General features: G+C 46.5%; 2 protein-coding genes across 2 annotated transcripts; one reads left to right on the forward strand and one right to left on the reverse strand.

The window, feature by feature from the left end:
- Positions 1–1,043: 1,043 nt before the first annotated feature.
- On the forward strand, positions 1,044–7,036 carry VRK3 (vaccinia related kinase 3; the record flags this gene model as incomplete). Its single annotated transcript, XM_010159267.1, has 9 exons — positions 1,044–1,096; positions 2,974–3,040; positions 3,803–3,887; positions 4,347–4,449; positions 4,804–4,896; positions 5,100–5,232; positions 5,985–6,105; positions 6,389–6,447; positions 6,888–7,036. Coding segments are annotated over 9 exons (863 nt in total), but the record flags the coding sequence as incomplete, so codon positions are not given.
- A 2,640-nt stretch (positions 7,037–9,676) lies between these two features.
- On the reverse strand, positions 9,677–19,600 carry CCNF (cyclin F; the record flags this gene model as incomplete). Its single annotated transcript, XM_010159279.1, has 16 exons — positions 9,677–10,140; positions 10,695–10,864; positions 11,046–11,176; positions 11,472–11,571; positions 12,103–12,190; positions 12,855–13,035; positions 13,372–13,495; positions 14,159–14,323; positions 14,955–15,106; positions 15,483–15,560; positions 16,114–16,218; positions 16,718–16,771; positions 17,123–17,316; positions 18,148–18,215; positions 18,932–19,038; positions 19,446–19,600. Coding segments are annotated over 16 exons (2,336 nt in total), but the record flags the coding sequence as incomplete, so codon positions are not given.
- Between the last annotated feature and the right edge of the window lie 2,649 nt (positions 19,601–22,249).

Here is a 22,249-nt window from a genome sequence, read left to right on the forward strand (position 1 = left end):
GCACCCCTAGGTCGGGCATCCCGACGCGGCTCTTGGCACCGGCGTGAGGTCGAGCCGGGGCAGGGCTGCCCTGTTACGAAGTGCACAGCCTTAGTGCCGTACTTGAACTTTTCGGTTCAAAACCTAAATGCTGCCAGCACCGTGCAGGGTTCCTATGTTGTAGGTGGTGTTGGTGTCACCTGAATCTCAATTCTGGATTCTCGGCCTGTTTTGGGGGCCAGAAGAAAGCAGCTAAGTCACCTGGGCTGCTTCTCAGATGTTCAGTGATCTCTCCAATCTAGTTGTGAAATTCCAAAGGAAAGGTTTCATTCTTATTCTCTGTTAACTTAGAAACCATTCAGGAGGAATTTTCTCCATTAATATGTTTTGCCAGATATTTGGCTTTAGTTTCTTTTTAATCACTTACACGGTAGCATAACAAACTCTGGCCACCCATCCATGTCTTTATGATGTTAGGAAAAGAGAAATTAGATGTTGTTGTTATTATAGTGGAAGGAGCTTTTTTAGAAACACCTTTTGGGTGACGAGCAGCAGATAACCTGTGTATTGCACTCGGTCCAAGAGCAGGAGAAGAGGAACTACCCCAAGGCTAAGGAATGGGTGCAGATCTTTTTGGAGGAAGGCCACATATGACTAACACTCGTGCAGAGCATAAGGGACTTTGGCATCATAGACTTGACAAGCTATGAAGTGAGCTGGAGAGAATGCTCATCAAGTGAATTTGAGGGTGCCTTTGAGATTCTGCTAATGATTTGTTCTTTACATACCACCTACAAAGCACCCCGCTGCTGTAGCCATGCCTAGATGCTTCTGTGACTTAAGCAGAACTGCACTCGAAGCATGTCAGGGGTGCTGTACTTCTGGAGCAAGGTAAGAATGATTTTGTAGTAATCTGGGAAGACACTGTCCCAGAGGATGCTTTTGCAAAGGCCAAGTGGAAGAAGTGAAAGCCAGCTGCACAGGCTGTGTTTAATGATGCAGCTGACACTGCAAGTACCTCTTTGCCATATTTCTGTAATTACATCTGTTCCATCCTTCCACAGCACAGTCAGCATCTGGAACCTGTCCTCAAAAGCAAAGATACTCCCTCAAACTTGTGAGTTTTGATCTGTTTGGGTAAGGAATAGTGCATAATGAGTGTACTGTGTCCAGGCCCCAGCCCATTTATCCTGTATGGCTAAGAGTATCCCAGGAATTCAGGGAAAGTGGTCACAGAGACCCCTTCTTGTTTAGGGGGTGGATATAACTTCCTGAGAGTGTCATGCTTGGATTGCAGTAGAAGTTGGCTCTTCTACTAAAGGTGTGAAGAAAATAGATATATGCACGTTTAAAAAAACTGAGAAGGTTGCCTCTGTGATCTACCAGGCTTAGTAATCTCCAAAACTGACTTTGGTGGCGTAAGGTGGAGCTTTTGATTGGTTAATGTCAGACCTACCTTTTTTCCTGTATGACAAGTGTGCGTGTACCCTGGTGAAGTCTGGGGAAACTGGGGGATTGGAATTTGGTGGCTGTGCTGAGGCAATGTGATGAACCAGCACTGAGAGACTCTGCGGGGCCAGAGCACATTTTCAGGTCAAACACTAATTATAGCCGGAGTTCTGAGCCAGCTTTCTAGGCACTTGCCAAAAACTTGGGATTTCCAGAAACGTGCTGTTTTCAGGAAGAGCTGTTCTGCAGTGGAAATTCAGTGGGTTGGTTGATTTTCAGTAACTCCCAAGCCAGAGCAGAAGGGCTGTTTTCTTGTCTGCTGTGGCTTGTGGGGGTTGCTTGTGTCTGGGAAGACCAGTGCTGAGCAGTGGCTCTGTGGGGGGAGCTGGTGGTGCCCACTCTTGCGGGCACTTGAAAAATCACTCTTCTGTTGTGTCAGAAGAGACGTTTAAGAGGATGGAGATAGAATACAGTATTAATGAGAAAAGACAGCTGAGTGCCACAGAACTAGAACCAGTAAGTGGGAAACTAATCACTTTGCAACCCTCCCAGCTCCTAAGTTTTGAACTTTTGGCGTGTTGCTCGGGAGCCTTCTGATGGCGCAGCCCAGCCCTTGCGGTTGCAGAGGGCTGTAGAGTGTGATATGGCACACGAGAGCATTTTGGCTCCTGGCTTTGATGGCTCAGATCGGCTCACCAGGCAAGCTGCAGAATAGAATATCCTCTGGAACATGGTCGTTTGTGGTTTCTGGAGCCTGCTGATCCTCTAGCTACCTCGGCCAGTTGTGGGCAGAGCCTTTGCTATCAAACCAGCTGGAATATAAAACTGTTGCTTCCTCCTGTGCATAACAGCATCTGTCCTGAGTTAGCCTGCAGTTTGCTGAATATGTACGTGTGGGTAGGCAAACAGTACGTATTGACTGCATTGCAGGTCACTTGGAACAGCAGCAGTAAAAGCCCAGTAATGCTTTGCTGATTTAAAAAGATGGGTTGCAGGACGTCAGCACACTGCCCAGACACTTAAATGGGGCAAATACAGACTGTCGTACTTGTCTCACTTTCTGACGGCTAGAATAAAATGTTACAGCTCTGTGGTGAGACTTCTGTGTTTGCAGACATAACCTCACCTCTGCCATGGATAAGGAGGTCACCCCTGGCTCCTGTTAATGCAGCAGCTTTGGGGCTAGACCTCACTCTAGGTTGCCAGATGATCCTGCACTGTCTAGCTGCTTTTAACCCGCAGACAGCTGTGAGTGGTGGTGTGCTTGAGGCATCCAACTTGAGATGGCCAGTGCCTCATTCTGTGCTGATGCTGAGTTATGTGGTTGTTATGCACAGCATTAAATAGCCAAAAGCCCTGAGCTCTGGTCTCAGCCCTGTTGCTGATCTGGTATTTCTTTTTTTTTTGCGGGGGGGGAGGTGTGTGATGTGTGTTTTGCTTCCTTTAAAATGGGTAGTGAAGCTCTTGTAGCAATCTTGCCCGAGTTTCCCTTTCTAGCAGGGCGCATGCAGCTGAAGTAACGGTCCTCTTTCCTGTTCCCTTCAGGATGTCAAAGATGGCAGGATCTACAATGAGCAGAATTTCTTCCAGCGAGCTGCAAAGGCAGGCACAGGTTGGTGCTGTTGGAAGGGCAAGGACTAGGCTGCTTGTTAGGAAAACTGGCATCCCTCTCTCGTCAGTTATGTCAGTCTCACAGAAGACCAGGCTAGAATAGACTAATCCTCTGCTCGGTTAGTGCAGAGAAGTTTGGTCAAGAGCCTGCTCTCCCAGGAGTCTCTGTACCTTAGGACACTGCAGTATTGGCATTTTGAAGCTTTCTTGCCCTACTCATGCTTTGTCTTGATCTCGGTCGCTGTTTGGCCCTGCAGCCTGACCTGCCTTGGCTCACTTTCTCTCCTGTGCCCCTGCCATGGGGGCAGCCCTTTTCTCTCAGCTGCTGTCTGGTATTTACTCCATTGGGCCAAAAGCCTGAGCAGGGGCAAAGCTGACCAGAGTACATCGGCAGGGCTGATGGAGGCATTCACGTCAAACCTGCACATCTGGGATGACTGTAAAAAGTCTGCCTCTCCATCCTTCTCTCTTCCCCTCCTGACTTCTTGTTTTACCTAGCCCTATGGCAACCACATGCCTTAGCTTGCTCTGGTATTCCCAGCATCCTTTCTGTCTATCCTTGCTCTGCAGTGCTGTGTGCATTGACACGCCAGTACCCCAGTGCACGAGGCTGGCGTTTCTGGGACAGAATTGGTATGAGAGGGGCATCCAGCTGTCAGCTGCCCAGGGCAGAGCAGGCCTTCGGAGAAATGGCATCCCTGACTGGGCTTCTCCGTTGTGAAGCGCCTTAGCAGTGCCCACCACACTCTCTCTCCCCTTCTAGTGGAGAAGTGGAAGAAGTGGCACTCTGTGCCGTTGCTGGGAATCCCCAATTGCGTTGGCTTTGGACTGCATGCAAATAGCTACAGGTGAGGTGACTACACTGAGCTCTTTTGTCCACAGCTGCCATCGTGGGCTTTCCCTCTTACCTCCTTGCTCTCTGCCATTCCTTTTCACACTCTCCCCTGGGCTCCAAACCTTATGCACTGCTGCTTTCTCATCTGTTAACAGATGGTTTGCCTCTCATTATCCTGTTTCTTCAGTCCCTGTGTTGCTGGTGAAGCCATTGCTTTTCCCCCTCAGGCCAGGGGACACCTTGTTCCTGCCTTTCACGCTTAACACAAAGGGGAGACTTGGGTTTTATTTCTGCAACACAGCATTGGTGTGTCTCTCCTTTTCAAGAAGTCTTCTGTTGTCAAAAGCTGAGGAAATGGTCAGCTTGGAGGTGAAGGAGGGGTCTAATCCAGGCGGATCGCTTGAGGAGTGTCTGTTGCAGGGTTTCCAGATCGGGTGGGTACTGCTGCATGCTAAGCTCTTGTCTCTTGTAGGTTTTTGGTGTTCTCTGACTTAGGGCGAACTCTTCAGTCTGTCCTGAATGATGGCTTACACCTACTGAGGGAGAAGGCAGCTTTTCAGATTGTAGTCCGGCTGGTACGTAGAGAACCAGTACTTTCCAAGAGACTTTTTCAAAAACGACTTCTTCTGGGTCTTTGAAAGATGTTTTAAAGCTGATCCGGGGGATTGGCTGTGGTCTCTAAGTAACATCTCTCGAGCCTGTTGTAAACTGGGGTAGCATCTTTTGAGCAGTATGTCACCTTGAAGAAATCTGGGGTAAAGAGAATGAGAGAAACCTGACACTTGAAAATAAGAGGCTGTGAGATACGGCACTTTTTGTGCTCCTCCACACAGCTGCAGGGAGCTGGGGGCAGTCCAGCTCAATGATAGCCAGGGTGCAGGAGGAGTGTGCGTGCCTCTGATATGCTTGCCTTTTCTGTTTACTCCTAGCTAGACTGCCTGGAGTACATTCATGAAAACGAGTATGTACATGGGGACATCACAGCAGAGAACATCTATTTGAACCCAGCAGACCTCACACAGGTAGGGAGCGGTGCTGCGAGGAACGGGCTGTGGTGGTGGGCTTGTGAAATGGGCTGGAGCAGCACCCAGGTTCCTGCTGCTGGGCAGGGGAGCAGTACAGTCCACGCAGGGCTTGGGCAGGTGCTGGAGTGCAGGATTGCTATGCTGCAGGCAGAATGCACACCACATGCACGCTCAGATGTGCGCTTCTTGATGGCTTCCAGGTGACCCTAGCAGGCTATTGCTATGCGTTCCGTTACTGCCCGGGCGGGAAGCACGTGGCTCAGCGCGAAGGCAGCAGGACCCCGCATGAAGGCACGATAGAATTTATCAGTCTGGACAGCCACAAGGGAGCAGGTGAGTCTGTGTTTCTGACACAAGCCAGCAGAGCTCAGCTAGAGCTGTTGCAGAGGCAGTGCTCGCTGGAGCTAGGGCTCCCTGCTGGCATTCTGTTATTGCTGCTTTCCAGGCGTTCACACACACCTGGAACCAAGTTCCTATTTGGGCAGTTTCACCTCCCTCGCTGATGTGTGGAGACTTGCCAGGTCACTCAGTGACTGCAGCAAGAGGTGCAGGGCTGTTCCTCCTCCATCTGGAGCCTTAGCTACTGCAGGCGTGTGAGGAATAGCAAACAGGGCTGCTTCATGCTGGCTTAGCAGGGGTCTGTTTCAAGCCAGACTGGATCCCTGCCCAAAACAGATTGGCAGCAGGCTCTGCTCTAACCTTGAATCAGTGAGAGCTGGGAAGGCATTTAAATCAGCCAGTTCCTCTCCTGGTTGGGATGTGACTGTTCTCTCCCAGTGCTCAGACTGGACAAAGCTTGCTCCAGGGGCTGGGGAGTGATTCTTCACTTGTGTGAGTTAGCTCCCACAAGTATTGATATCCTAGAGCACTTCTTAATGAAGCTCTTGCATTTCTTTACTTCTGCTCTTCAGACTTGTGCTCCTTCATGAGGCTGCTTGTTTCCCGGGTCAGCCACCTCAGACAGACTTCCAAGGCTGTGCAGTGAGTGCTGGAGTGCTTACTTGCCTTTGGAGGAGAGGTGCTAACCTGGGCCGGCTCCCAAACACTGTTTTTTTTACACATGAATCTCTCTCCCTTCCCATCAGGACCATTTCGCCGGAGTGACTTGGAATCTCTGGGCTACTGTCTTCTGAAATGGCTCTGTGGCTTCTTGCCTTGGTCTGATGAGCTGGACAAAGTAGAGACTGTGATGGAGAAGAAGGAAAAGTAGGAGAAATCATCTGCTCTCTTGAGAAATGCTCTGCAGAAAGCAGTGAGGGAGGTTTTGAGACTGAAATCAGTCCCAGTGTGCTATCAGGATGGGGGGTCAATTCCTCTGTAGAGACTGAGCCTGGCCAAAGGGTGTGTGATGAACCCCAATTTCTGCTCCATTCAGACCACAGCCCTTTGAGTTCAGCCTTTTTAATTTTCTGCCCCTGTTGCCAAAGACAGGCTGTTGAGAAAGCTCCATTGCTTCTCATCTGACAGCACTCTGCACTGATTGTTCCAGGTACAGGGTGGATGTGAAATGCCTTCTCCGGCTGTGCTTCAGGCAGAGATCTATACCAGGTAGGGTCTTGCTCTCTCTGACAGTGGGAGTGGGGAGGGAGGATTGACTGCACCTGAAGCTAGAACCTTCTCTGTGCTGGGGTGGTAATCTAGGATGGCGTCTGCTGGTGACAGTGACCAGGCATTGCATGGAGTGGTTGGCGGGCTCCTCCTGTGAACAGATCCCTTGTTTTACTGTAAGGAAAGCAAGGAGGGTTGCTACCCATTATCTGTTCATGAGCTGAAGACAAGTGTTGTGGTGGCTTTAAAAATGCAGTATTTGGGGCTGAAGGTCACTGTCTTTCATATGGGTCTTTGGTTTTGTTTTCTCGCTGCAGCTGACCAGGGTGGGTGGGTGAACTGTCCCCAGGGAGAGCAGCCCGAGAAGGCCATTCGGCAGCTTTGTAAAGACAGCTGGAGTTGCTGTGCTGCTCCATGCTGTGCTGTTCCTTGCTTTGCAGATGCCCTGCAGAGCTACCTGCACCAAGTGCTGGCACTAGAATACGAGCAGAAGCCTGACTATGAGGCCCTGCGGCAGCTCTTCAAGAAGCCACTGGAAAAGATGAAAGCTTCAGTTTACGACTCTGTGGACATCAAAATGGTACCCTAGTAAGTGCTGGTAGTTTGGAGTGCTGATAGTTTGAATTGCTGCACAAAGCACTGGTCCTCCTGCACTGCCACGAGCACCGGAGTAGCACAGCGCTGCTGCCCTCCCCCAGACGCAGTCGGGCTGAGGACAGCGCAGGCTGGTCCGTGAGACCTCGGTGTTCCTCCTGATGTGTGGAGGGGGGCACTGGCCCTTCAGCAGTCCCTCTGAAGAGACCAGTCCAGTGCTTAGCCTGCATTTCCTCAGGTTGGTTCTGGAAATGCTTGTCCTTGGGGGAATGCAAGGGTTGTGCAGCAAAGCCTGAACAGTTTGTAGGGATGTGGAGGTGTTAGCAGAATGCAGACTGATGCAATCTGGTTCTTTTTAGGTTTTTAAAGAACCAAGGCTGTACATTTTGCTTTTCCTTTCCAGAAAGCAGTGTGTTGCTCTGGGTTCAGTGCCTCAGGCCTGCAGCAAGAAGTGGTGGCTCTCTAGGCCCAGGTACCCTGTTTTATCCATGAGACACCTCCAACACTGAGGCTTGATACAGAGACTGATCAGGTTTTAGTCCAAGGCTACATCAGCCAAGGCCACTGGAATAAACAGCATGCCCCAGGAACATGGAGCTGACTCCTCATCACCTCCTTTACTCTTCTGGGGAGGGAATTGAACTGATTAACGTTCCCATTTTGTGCCTTTTCTTTCAGATCAAGAAAACTTGCCAAGAGTTCAAAGCTTTCTGCAGTGTGAGGCCTCTCCTGCAGCCATTTAACTTTTACCTACTTCTTTTAGAACTGAGAGAGGTTTTTATAAGTATGTTTTTTCCAACTTTAATGTGACCCAACGCTGAATTTTGAGCCGCTCCTGCAGCAAGTGAATGTGAAGACACTCCTGCATGGCCAGGCATTGTAAGCAGTAGCTGGAGAACTAGAATGTAACCAGTGGGAGAAGGGTGGAGCCTGGCACAGAAAAACTAAATCAGGGATTCAGTTGTTTTTTTAACTACAGTGGCAGTACATAGCTTTATAATAAACGTTGTGGACAAGCCCCTGAATCTGCTCTCTTGGTTATTTGACATGTTCAGGGCCCTGCTGGAGTTGTGATGGGGGTTTGAGCCCTGGGCTGCTTGGGGCAGCGTGTTCTCCCACTTGCTGATGTGTTAACAGCCTACAGCCAGTCCTGGCTGCAACTTAATCCTAAGGAAGTCAGAGCTAAACTTTGACTCCATCCCTAACCCTCCCCTCAGCTCTTCAAGGCCCAGGCCAGGGGGCTACCAGTCAGTGAAGTAAGACAGGGAGCCAGCTGTAGTCAAAAATATTTTATAAAACGTTCACTACACTGTGTCTCTGAGAAGTTACTGTGGCAGATGGCAACAGAAGTCATGGAGTCCAGTTCCAGTGTTAAATTCAGTGACATCTCCTGGGAGTCTTGTACCTAGGCTGTTTTCCTAACATTCCTATGCCGAAGGAGCCAGGCTGAGGTCAGTGTGGCTGGTTTCTTCAAAGTGTTTAACTTTTTGTTAGAAAAGCAGATTAGAAGCCAGTAGCAAGGCTGAAACAGGGGTCTGCAGTACAACAAACTGCCAGCCCTTACTGCACTGCTGCCTGTTCTAGTGTTCACGTGATGTGCGCTTGCCTTGGGGATGTGTTCATGGAAAGGGCCAGGAAGACTGAGACAGGAACTGAGATTGAGCCGGTGGCAGTTTAAGGACACTGTGCCAGCAGAGACCACGAGTCACATTACTGTAGTACCAGGCAGTGAATCAATAAGGCACTTGAAGGAAGAGTTTTCAGGTGAGGAAAACATGGCAAGTAGAACCAGAGGCAAAGGGTGTTTAAAACCATCTGAGAGGTTGGTAAAAAAGCTCAGACCTGCAGTGAGCCTTCATTTACCTCAAGACTGAACCTGTTAAAAACACTGAATCTATTAAAAAGAACACCTTGAATCCATTAAACCCTACAACTCAAACAACTTTGAGTCCATTAAAAAAGAAAACCAACCTTGAATCTATTTTAAAAACCAAAAATCTTGAATCCATTTTAAAAAACCCAAAATCTTGAATCCATTTTAAAAACCCACCTTGAATCCATTAAAAACAACACATCCAAAAAACTTTGAATCCATTTAAAAACCACCTTCAATCCATTAAAAAACCCCTTGCATCAGTGCAGAAAATAGTATATACATAGAAATAGGGACGCATCAGCTGACTGAGACAGGACCTGGCCAGAAGGAAAAGGCAGCACTACCTCACAAAGGTCTCCCAGGTGGAGAATTCATGCACAGTGTTACAGCCAGTAACTTGAGAACCAAGTACATTTTTTTTTTTTTTACAGTGCCAGGTCTCAGTGATGCAAGGGACATGACAAATTCTTTTCTGTCACCAAGGAGCAACTAACTGGTGATGTATGACAAAATCAAGCTATCAGGTTTCCTATGTGGAGAAGGATCTTAGTTTGCAGAAGATCAGACAATAGGGAATAGTTTAAAAAGGCAGCTATCAGGGAAGGAAATGGCCCAGAAGTAAGCTACAGAATTAGAAGACAGGCATAGGCAAAGTTGAGGGGAAGGGCTCTTTCTGGAGGTATTGACAATTATTCACTATCATCCCTGTATGACTAGACAGAAATACTGTTTCCAGGAATCCTAGAGAAGAGCTGGAAATCAGAGGCTTAAGAAGCCCAAGTTCAGCTTTTTTTCAGTGTGTTCTGCCACGTTTTTTCGCTTGACTTGCCTCCTGTAACACTTGCCATCACTGGGGCCAGCACAGACTGACTGTAAACATGATTGCCAGTAGTGAGGCAGGTGCTGCTCCTTGTGTGTGGCACTGCTGTGAGGCAGCGCTGAGGTAGGTCTGAGAGGTGCTCCAAGGCTGCCTTCTAAGGAAGATGTAGGACTGGCACTGTTGACAGAAGAGTAGCCTGAGCTCCCTTCCAGGTTAGGATTTTCTGGGGCGTGAGATGCGGAAAAGCTGCACGTGTCATCCAGTGGCTTTGCCTCCCCTGGTGGTGCCGCATGCCCAGCCCACTCCACAGTGAGGTTGTCGTCGTCACTGGAGTCCAGACAGCAGTGCTCTGCAGGATCCATGTAGACCACCGTCACATCCAAGATCCCACTGGGACCTGTCACTGCAGGATGATAAAAGGAAAAGGTTACTTTTGGTTTGCACCACACCAAGCAGGCATTCAGCACAGATTCAAGCAGAAAAAGCCCCAAGCAAAAGCATAAACCTTGTCTGCATACAGATGGGGGGGGAGGGTAGAGCACTAAGCTCAGCCTCATTTAAAACAGTAACTTCCCCCACTCAGACTGTTTGGATAGGCACCAACTACTGTTTAGAAAACGAACAGCCCGTCCCAGAGTCAGGAAAAGAGACTTAGACTACTGTTTGTAACACACTGGGCCATTCGTCATGTTTGGTCCAGACGTGAAAACCATCCCACTTTGAAACGCTGAGTGGCCACGAAGCCTTTCATGCACGTCTGAAGCAGTACAGAGAGAACAGACGTACACCTCTAATCCAGCTTAACAGTTACAGCCACTGGGGAAAGAGGAGATTTTTTCCAACTGGTCTTCAGCTGAAAGCTCAGGCTTCTGTTGCCTGAGAAACAGTTTTAAGCAAAGATGAAAAGACAGTTTTAATTCTCTTGTCTGCTTTTTATAAGGAGAAAAACAGCCTCACCATCTCCATCTCTCTCGCCTTCACTTTCTTGATCACCTTCATAACCAGAGCAGGAATCTAAACTCCAATCTAGGAAGTTGTCTAGAAGACTTTCTTCCTGGGTGGAGAGCTCTGCTGTGGGTGTAGTCACAAAGCTGCACCGGTCATCCTGAATGCTGTCTTCCCTCCTCCTGTAGCCAGAAAATCCACAAGTCACACTAAAAGCCAAGTCTTTTCTAGCTCTTCTCATAGGTATGTCAAGGTAGGTACAGAAAAACTGATCATATTTAAGAATGAAACCTCAGTATACCAGAGAGGAGGAGAGGCTCATGCTGATCTGCAGTGCTATGTACAGTGATGAGTTATACTAGCCTTTTAGTTCTCTTCCCACAGGGAGAGCTAAGGAAGGTCTGAATTTCCACTACATCCGTGTGCAAGGGGCTGGGCTTCAGGTCCTCCTGTTTCACACCCAGCAATGAACAGAGCTGGCTGTAACTCATCATCTAAAAAAAAAAAAATTAAAAAATTAAAGAGCCAAGAATTAGATCATGAGATTCCCAGAAGGAATAAATTATCCAGGAGGAGGCTATTTAAGAAAAATCTATCCCACATGTACTCAGAGCCATTGTAGTCCCTGCAGATCAAGTTTAAAACTACCACTTTATTTAGGTATTCTCTCCTCCAGAAGTTTGAAGTTAAAACCCCCTTCGCATTATCAGAAGTTCACTACATCCTGCCACATGGGAGCTTTGCTCCGGGTGTCAGGCATCAGCCAGTGAAGACAAAGAGCTCACCCACCTCTTCTTTGCCTATTTCTTCATAACGCTCATCTTCAAATCGCTGTTTCACTGCAGTTAAGGACACCTGCCTATAATCCTTTGGCACATCATCATGGAAACTGGAAAGAAAGATTAAAGCCCCAGACTTAGAATGGATTATATGAAACAATATTAACAAAACCTGCCAATTTAAATGCTTTCCCTTTATCCATTTCAGCTCTGTGCCATGGAAGTTGGTGTTTAAGCTAAGCAGCTAGCCCAGGACACTTAGTTTTAAGGATATGAGCATTTCATTCCTTTTCTGTTCCTTGAGGGAAGCAAGGTATTTGCTTCATGCTGTTTAAAGAGTGAGCTACTTTTGCTACTGGAACTCCTGACGCTCACCAATAAGCCAGCTACAGTCTTCTGAAAACAGTGCTGCTTGGTAAGCTGAAACCTGTTAAGCCTAGAGGAACATCCCACTTCCTGTAACCCAGGGCCACGACCAGTTGAGAGAAGTAGAATAGCTGTCTCTGAACTGGCCCCTAGGCCTCAGTGCCTCATGGAAGAGCAAGGCAGCAGAAAGGGCTGACTGTACAGATGCAGCATGTCTGCAAGAGCTGGAATCCAAGTACTCATGTGCCCTCTCAAGGGAGTTCCAAAGTTATTACCACTTTTGGTAGAGGCTTAGCACGCAGGGCAACAGGTCTTCAAGGCAGAAACCGGTGCACTCAGACAGCTGGCTGGTCCAGGGGTGTGCTGGAGAAGAGAATACATATTACCATTGCAGGAAGTTTGGTAATTCCATGATCAGACAGATTTTCTTTTTGAGGGATGGACATCATGATCTTTACAAGCTTATGCCTGTCCACAGTTTGTTCAAGTTCACAATTAGCTTCAAGGATAGGTATAACCTCAGTTTGACAGGTAAACCTATGTATAGCAACGTTTGGTCCTAGCTAAACACAAAGCTTGCACAGTCTGATGCTAACATTCTTGACCATCATAGCTACCGAGAGGTAAAACAGACTGAACTCGACCCTTCATTCTGAAATCCTTCATCTGTCCCTCCCTCCTCCCCCATCCAAGTGACTGGGACATCTTGTCTAAAGACAAAGTAATACCAAAAGGGTAGATACTGATCTAAGGAAGAAATTCTTCCCGGAGAGGGTGGTGAGGCACTGGGACAGGTTGCCCAGAGAAGCTGTGGATGCCCCATCCCTGGAAGTGTCCAAGGCCAGGCTGGATGTGGCTTGGAGCAACCTGGTCTAGTGGAAGGTGTCCCTGCCCATGGCAGGGGGGTGGGACTGGATGATCTTTAAGGTCCCTTCCAACCCAAATGACTGCAATTCAAAAAAAAACCCAGAAGACAAGGCAGACCGACATTCCATGCTGCAGCCCCACTTAAAGCAAGACTGCTTACCTTGCCCGTGTAGTATCTTAGCCAGCAGGAGTGCCGCAGCAGCCAGCCGAGCTGGGGAATACACACAAAGGCTTGTGTTTAGGAGTGAGAGTTCACAAATGAAGCTGTAGAGGTGAAGAGTTCTTCTCTCCAGGGAGACTATGTTTGACAGTATTTCTTTGTAGTCTACAATGGTGGGTATCTAGTGCAGAAAGGAGAACAGAGGGTGGGAATGCAAGATGAGCACCAGGTATTTAGAACAGTTGTTTCCAGGAGATGCTGTTTTCATTACATTAGGGGTTTTTTTGTTTGTTTTTAACTAGTACACTGACATTGAAACATTCTCCAATGAAAGAATAAATGGCCTCTTAGAACTTTAGCTTTGATCTCTACATAAAGGCAGAGGGTTTGGTATCTCCACGGTTTCCACAGCGGATTGAGAGCGCTCACATAAAACCTCAACGTCTTTGATAAGGAGAAGTACTAATTACAACAGCAGCCCAAGAGGTGAAATATGCCACCCACTTTCCAAACTCACCCTTATCTTCCCTTCCAGGGCAGAAATGATCTCACCCATCATTCTGACCAAGTCTTCATATTTGTATGTGTTGTCTGTTAGCCACACAGCTTCCCGTATTGTCAAGATCTCTTTGCTGATGAAACTGCAGTGTTAAACAACATTAACAGTTAGCCCCAGAAGAAAGGGAATTTGTGCACCTGTGCACCAATGTTTTTGCAGCAGATAAATTTATCCAAGATGACCAAAGAGTTAAACAGCTTTATAAGGCGCATATTAAACAAGTTTATAAGGTACTTTCCCAGGCACAGACCAGGAAAGAAAGAACAGCAGCTCTTCATTTATTTCACCTTTAAGCTGAAAACACCTACTAGAACATTCTTAATTGCTCATTTATGAAACCCCTCCTAGGTTAAGATGCAAGGTATTAAGGAAACTAACACAGAAGAACAAGGATGTGGTTCACTTGAGCACAACAGGCTAAACTACTGCTACAGTTGTTCCTGCAGGGTTACTGATGCTAGTGTGGCATGAAAGCCTCAGCAGCTACTGGAATGCATTTAGACCAATCCACCACTGTGGAGTTTTCATATTTAAAAACATTCAAGGAATTACATTTTGTGTCTCATTTTCAGAGACTGTGTTTGTATGTGAACTCAGGTCAAGCAACAGTTAATGCCTAGGGAAGCCAAAGATACTTTCCAATATTATTATTAGCAAGGGGGGCGCGGGGGGCAGGGGGAGAAGGCTGAGCTGCAGAAATGAAAGATCACAATAACCACCTCTGTTCACCAGTCAGAACCCCTACCGTGTGCAAATGACCATGCAGGCTATTCCCAAAAGTTGGAGTTGAGTCCGAGGTACAGGTCTCAGCTTCAAATAACGATCCACACATCCCACTGTCATGTGAAGGCATAGGCTAGAGAAGTCTTTCATGGTAGCCACTTCCACCAGCCAATCAATCAGGATGTACCTAGACAGGAGGAAACATAGTCCATGCAATTAGAAGCCATTCAGACCTGTGCTGAACACCCTCCCCACACGTAACAACTGAGGCCCTTCTCCACTCCAAAATTCCAAGCTAAGAAATTTCACCACTTTTCAGAAAAACGACACATTGCACTGAGATAAGGATTTGCAACCAGAGGCCTGTTATTATCAGAGGGGTCAACGGTCACCTTGAGTTTCTGATCCCACTTCAGAGACAACTACTCGACAATAGGCAGTTGCACAAGGTAAGGGCAGGGCACATCAATTAGGGGCTAAAGGCCACCTAAGGTAACTAGAGAGTAACTGTGGCTCCAGCAAGTCAAACAGTGCCTCCAGTTCTTCAAGGACACATTAGTCTAATGCAAGTTACAGTCCAGAAAAACACCCTCACACACCTCATTTCAATTCTTCATCAGGGCTTGAAATAAGGGCTCTGATACTTCCTCTGCAAAATATCATGTGGTTCTCTGATTGTACATAACTCATAGAAGAATAAAGAAAAAAATCCATTTTCCAACCGACCTCATTCTAGACTTGTTTCCCCTCTACATCTGTAGAGGGAAACAGACAATGGTTTGTGCTGTGTGGCCTGGCTCCTGGATGTGGGTTTTTACCTCATTGTTTCATTCATTCCTTTCTGCACAGTGAAGATACTCTGCTTGCTGATAGGAAAGGAAGCTTGAAAGATTTGAGACATCATTTCAGTGGAAGACTTTGCGTCCAATCCTAGGTGGCTTCCATTCCTAGCAGCTTTGGCTAAAGCTATCTGTAGAGAAGAAAAGATGAAAGAAAGTATTTTTTTACCAAAGGCAGACTAAGGCAGAACAGGATGCAATTTTCCTGCTGGAAACAGAGAGTGAACACGACAAACTACTTCAGTCAGGAGAAATGTTGAACACACTCACTCAGTCTCTCTGGGGCAAGGCTTTTAAGTCTATCAAAAGATGCACCTTTACTCAGATTGTAGCACAGAGATGGAGTATTTCCCAAAAGAGGGGGACCTGCAGAGTAAATATACACATGCAGGTATAGATATTGTTCAGCCATTTTGACCCTGCTTCTAAAGGGAGGAGTTTAACCCTAAAAAGGCAGCATAGAAAAGACCAAATAAAGACTGTGTTCCTGGGAAAAGTCAGTCTTACCTGTGCTTCCCAGCAGCCTTTTGCTGCGTAGTCTCGTAGCTTCCTGAGACTCTGGAGGTATCTGCCAGGATCTGACATCTATGGAGAGGAATGCAAACACATTTCAAACCCCATTACCTTTACATAGCAAACAGAAGAACTATAGTACTAATATCCAGAGAAAACACACAGCCTGTGGGTACATCTAATATGTCAGCAACCAGCCTGTTTCTCATCATGACAACACCACTGTTTAAGAAACTTTCTTCAAGTTCTTGCCCAAGGTCTCACAGGAAATGAGACAGTTCACTCGGGATTCCAACATGAGAGCTCTGGCAGATTTATTAATGACACTGCAGGCAGTCCTCCTCTACTGTTCCCCAGCGAGCCATATGATGGCTAGCCAGCACCGCCTATGGCTTTAGCAGAGTGAGTATAAAGGAATTCCTGCTTGCGCCTCAGCTACAACTGCTCACAGACTCACTTTAAACACTAAGGCAGATGCCAAAGCTCATTTGAGAGATTTCTTAGCACCCTCTTAAACAGAGTAAGCTTGGAGGAACAGCACTTTATTTCTGCCTATGTTCATTGCACGTAACAGAGGTCCAGAAGTTGCAGTAAAGATGTTTTGAGACACAAAAATTTTGCTTACAGCAGCCTTTCTGTTACTTTCCCAAAGGAGGTAGGAGCTGTTTAAACAACCCTGCTTTGAAGATTCTTCAAACATTTCGAGAGATTCTTTTCTTTTCTCTTCATCCTAGAACGAAAGGCATGATGGTATTTTTGCCGTCCAGCCACCTGGATGCCAGATCTCGACACTTCAGAAGCTAGAGAACTGGGAGCTACAGAGCACAATCAAGCAGTTGTGAGTCCCTTTCAGACTACGTGGGGTGCTCCTGCATCCCTCGGTGCTGCCATTTGAAGACCCAGGCTCAGGAAGCAGTTAGTGGTTTTCCTCTGCTAGACAAAAGTTTTTTGGCTTGCTTGCCACTGAAGGATTTTTTTAATACGCATTATGACTGGAAGGCTTCCTTTGAGACCTGCAAGTCCACGATCAAGCCAAAATTAATTTCACTGCTCATAAAATTCAGTAAGCTTATAATGTTCCTTTAAGCAACCAATAAATTAAACTCATGAGAACAGGCTACCTGAAGAATAGAAGAGCATTTGGCTGATTTTTTTTGCAATCAAGGTAAACAGCACTAGCATCACCAAAAAAAGTACCCAAACCACCTCAAATCATAAACACTGCTCACCTCAAAGAGACTCAAGACCTTAGCCAAGCAGTGGAGAATAGATCCTTTTTGAGCCTGAAGAAAGCATTAAGAGAAAGCATTGTTAAAAATAAAGAGCAATAGCCATTTTAACTATTAATTCCAGACTACAGTATTGTTTGCCTTTCAATCATCCCTCCCCTTCACTCTTCTTGATGTTTTGTTATCTTTGAGGCAGCACTGAATCTCTCAGAAGAGACAGTGCAGGCCTCCAGCATTCATGACCTACACCAAGTGGAGTTTGGCAGGAAATTCATTAAAATGATTGATCCACAGTCATTTAAGTAACGAGCATAAGAGCTCCCTGGGAGACAAAAATATTTTTCCCAAAATAACTAGAAGCAGCCACTATCCTATGTTCAAGTCAAGGGCAGAAAGTAATCTTACTTTGTTCAACTGACATTCTGCTTTGAGACTCTCATAGACCACAGCTTTACAGCAGCTTCCACTCAAGGACCAGGGAGGACGGATAAAGAGCCAGATAAAAGGGTCTGTGCACACATTCAAACGTTCTGCCAGACTGAAGAAATGAGACGCCTTTAATCCATTCACTTCTGCACGGCCCTCATCCGAGATGGACACTGAACAGAAAACACAGCCAGAAATCACTGAGTTTATTCACAACGTGTGCTTGTTATGAATAGTCACTGGTTTATTCATAATGTGTGCTTGTTATGAATAGTCACTGGCAGTTAGTCAGGCCAAGACAGATGATAGGACACAATCAGGACAAGATTTAAACAGTGTCTTCCCTTTAGAGCCTTAAAATTCACGGAAGTGTCAAAAGAAGGAAAATCTTAGTACAATCAGTGTTTACGAACACATAACCCTAAGTTTGGGGGGTGTAGGGTATGTGTTCTGCAAATAGCAACACTCAAAGCAATGTTAAATCCTGTCAGTATACAAACATTGGTATGCAAGTCACCTGCCTTGCCAGTACCCTCTGCAAGGAGGCTCCTCCTGTCACTTGTCAGCCCCTTCCATCACATTTATCACACTCGGTAAGGAGTTTGACCAGGAGTTTACAAAAGATAACTTCTAAACACGAATTCATCAGCTGTGCACTGAATCCTTTTTTAAAAGAGCTGTGCACTATACTATCTTTTAACACCTTGCAATTTAGTGGCTGGTACTTAAGCTGCACTGAAAGGTAAACCTGGAGAGGCACCTCAACAAATAAGAGCCACTGAAGACAGCAAACTGGCTCTGCACATCATTGCTCTAGAACCTCTGTACGAAAGCATCAGTGTTTGAGATACAGGAGAAACAGCTTTGAAAGCAGCCAGTAAAACTGCCAACTTTATGATGAGACAATTAGTCTGGTCTGTGTCTCTAAATAAGCCTTTAGCTCATCTACATTTCCTTGTCGTGCCATCTTCCCCGAAGACCCGAGTACAAGCTTCCACACTTACAGCCTTCATTGTACAGATACGCTATCCCCAGCTTCACAGCAGCTTCAAAGTTACCGCTTTCAGCAGCTCTAGATAGGAAACAGAGAAGACACTCGAGGTTGAAATCATTAGGTGCTTCTGGGCCCACATCCTCAAACACATTCCTTCAGTGGTGGTCAGGCTGTGAATTTGGTGATCACCAACCACAAGCATATGTGTAGTGAAACTGGAAGTTAAATATAAGTTATGCTGAGGCTTTCCTTGCTGCAGCCCTTTTGTATGCCAGTGTCCAGGATAATTTGACAATTCGTAGGGAACTGTTTCTCATTCCCATGCAACATCCCCAGTGCCAGAATGCAGTAACACACTTCGGTACTGGTACTCTCAAGGACATGCATCAGGCCCTTCTGCCCTGACTCTCAAATTGATGTGCATAGTAATCTTCTGCAGAAAGGATGGAACACCACTGGTTTGCACAAGAAGTGACCAAACCAAGTCAGGCTTAGAAATATACTGATGCTCTTGAACCTCTGGATCTCATTTGCACATTCCTATGGAAGCACCAGTAATAGGTTTTAATTAATGTGTTGGGTTATGGAATATTAATGCCCTAAAGAGAAATAACCTTGGTATATGCTGCGGGTCCTGCTCAGTTAAAGACAGCAGTTATAAGCAGCAGCTCAGACATGAAATCAACAATTCATCACTCTAAGCAAAGTCAGATATCCCCCACTTACAGTGAGGGCTGATCAGAATTGTATATCCTCTTCTACAGCATCAGACAAACTTTGTCCTTAAAACTTACCTTACAAACATCTTCAGATTGTTTGGAGAAGGCCATATTTCTTGGAAACTTGCACATGCCCAAACACTAGAATGATTATCCACAAGGTATTTAAGATGTGAATGCACCTGCAAGGAGAGAATGTAAAATAATTACTAAAATAAAGGGACAAACAGAAAAATCAGATGGCAATCTAATTTTAGATAGGTAACTAATTAATCACAAGTTAATCATAAATCAGCACCTGCCTAATCACTATTAAGGCAAAAGATGCCAAACCAAACTAATTTGTTCAGCCATGGTGATCTGGCAAGACAATTCCCACAGAAAATCTACACATGGCACTCAAATACTGCTGCTAATCTTTGAGTACTGCAAAATAAAACCGCTACTGGGACAGCAAAAATCTAATTGCTACATGTATCTCCAGTTTTCCTCAGGTTTACTCTGACACGAGAAGCCAGACTTTTCCGTGTGCTCCAAAAGGCAGAGACAAGCCATGGAGCATGACAGCGGGAAGCAGTAGCAGACTCACAGCTCTGACTGAGAGGATGTCCTCAACAGGGAGGCCTTTCAGAACATGAAACAGAACATCCTCAGGTAGACTTAACAATGTCAGGACTCGAGGCCGTTTTCTTATCCTTCTCTTTGAAGGGAAAGAAAAACACCTGGAACACCTACAATGAATCACTGGAAAACAAAAACACAGGACACCTCAGTTAGTGACAGAACAGTATAAGAAAAAAAGGTACAGCAGAGTATACACATACATAAACAGTTTACTCGAGTACCTGTTTACTGCAGCATAGGACACTTCTTCAAATGGGCCACCAAGAGCCCAGCCCTCACCTGCGCTTGGGACCCCCAAAGCCCACAGCAGTCTGACTAAAAAAAGGCAGAAATTCACAGCAGGGGAAGGTGCTGGGAGGAAAAAAACCACACACATTCCCCACCCACAGCCAGCAAGCAGCAGCGAAGGATCAAGGATAGCTCTCACAGAGTGGTGCTTGGGTAGGAGGACCTGAATCAATCCTAGTTCGTGCTGTGACTTCCAGAGCCCTGCCACGCAGCAGTGGAGATGCCAACGCTGCTCATTTCCACGTCAGCCTCTTCTAGCTCTCAGGAGCAGCCCATACAAGCCACAGAGGTCCGTTTCTGAGTGAGGAAAACGCCAAACATTTTCTTTGCAGACATGAGGGCTCAAAAACTAAACTCTGAAGTGAAAGCCTGAGTCCCACAAATGAAAGGAGCATGTAGGGGCCTTCGTCTTTATCTTTGGTTTGTTTTTCAAATCTGGTTTAAGTCTCATGCAAAGAGATGATACCTGGGAAATTTACTGACTTTTTAGGAAAAAAGTTTAATAAAAGACACAGACTCCACTAGAGCGGCCAGTACGGTGCAACATGCCATGCCAGCACCACTTACCCTATTTCCACTAGTTTGTTATTAGTTGGAATATTCTTTGACGCAAATGAAAGCGGTAGAGTAACAGCAGCACTATAATCCATGTACCAAACGACCCCATAGGATCTATGAAGGAAACCAAGTCGGGGCTATGATCTTTAAGGTCCCTTCCAACCCTAACCATTCTATGATTCTCACTAAATTCTAGGGTCAAAGGCATAAGCTGAGAGATTGATGCAACTCTGAAGCTCTTTTTCCTAAACAATGAAAGTAGAAGGTGGCTGAAAAGTCAGGGAGAAGATGGAGAATTTTAAACGAGGCAAATATTCTTCTCCATTAATACTTTTTTGCCTGTGACCTGCTCTTCTGCTTTAGGTGTTCTACATCTCTTGGTTATAACCTATCGAAAGCCTCGTGACCTGATGAAAGGCTGAGAGAGTTGAGCTTGTTCAGCCTGGAGCAGAGAAGGCTCCAGGGAGATATTATAGCAACTGCCAGTACCTGCCAGGGGCTGCAAGGAAGCTGGGGCCTGGGGGGGGGAAACGGGACTTTTTACAAGGGCCTGTAGTGACAGGACAAGGGGTAATGGGTTTAAATTGAAAGTGGGGAAATCTAGATATCAGGAAGAAGTTCTTCCCGGAGAGGGTGGTGAGGCACTGGGACAGGTTGCCCAGAGAAGCTGTGGATGCCCCATCCCTGGATGTCTTCAAGGCCAGGCTGGATGAGGCTTGGAGCAACCTGGTCTAGTGGAAGGTGTCCCTGCCCATGGCAGGGGGGTTGGAACTGGATGTTCTTTAAGGTCCCTTCAAATCCAACCCACTCTGTGATTCTATGATATTAACCTCCAGTCCTTCACACAGAACTTCAGTGAGAGACTGGAGAAGCAATACATTGCATTTCTCTTTGAGGAGATCAGATAAACAGCTCTTACCAGCTGCAGTGAATGAGAAAAAAACATATAGACTGTCCATTACACTCTCACCTCTCTGAGCGTGTCAGCCCATGGAACTGGGAAGTGTCCGGGTGTACAGACCATGCAATGCAAAGGTCACAGATGATTTGTTCAAAGCAAAGGTGCTGCAGACTTTACTTAATTAAATACTTCAATTACTTAATCCAGGTTTTTCAGTTTGCAAAGTGAAGGTTATCCGCGCTTTCAGAAGGATCCTGAAGAGGAACCTGCAAATTCCTAAGGGGTCCATGAGCCATGGCTACCGCTGTGCTAATGCACGTTTCTCTGTTCATATGTGTTATTAATGTCCTTAGCTTAGATTTACCAACATTAACAAACAGATGGATAAAAAATAGCATCCAGTGCCTCACCAGTAGCACATACTTCACCTGTCCTTGATGAAAAAGCTATTCCTACAAAAATAAAAGCTTTTTGACCTGCGCAGGGCAGAACACTGCTATGCTGCTCACCCTATTCCCCTTCTCTGGGGAAAACTTCAGCAGTATTATTGCCATGAGAAAGAAATGGACTTTTACGCTGGTATGCCAACTACACCTGTACGTGACGGGGGAGCATGGGGTACTAGGGCAGCTCAAAGAAGAGGATAATTCGATTTCAAAAGACAGGAAGTAGCACGGGGCAACCTTCAATCTGTTGCTTCATGAAATCAGGTCTAGGCTGGAAGAGGCCTCTGGAGATCATCCAGCCCTGCCCAAGAAGGGTCAGGTACAGCCAGCTGCGCAGGACCACGACCAGTCGGGTTTAGATTTCTCGGAGCATGGACATTGCAGGACAGCCCTGGGCAGTCTGCGTCCCGTCACCCTCAGGGCAAAACCCACTTTTGCTTACGTTTGAGTGGGGTTTCCCGCTCATCACCTGGTCCCCAACCAACTCAGAGACGCCCTGTGCGTTATTCCGCACACAATCTGCATTTCCAAGCCCCGGCTCCTCCGCGAGCGAGGGGCGCCGCGGCCCAGGGCGCC

This window comes from Eurypyga helias, unplaced genomic scaffold, assembly GCF_000690775.1.
Source record: "Eurypyga helias isolate BGI_N326 unplaced genomic scaffold, ASM69077v1 scaffold44700, whole genome shotgun sequence".
Lineage (NCBI taxonomy): Eukaryota > Metazoa > Chordata > Aves > Eurypygiformes > Eurypygidae > Eurypyga > Eurypyga helias.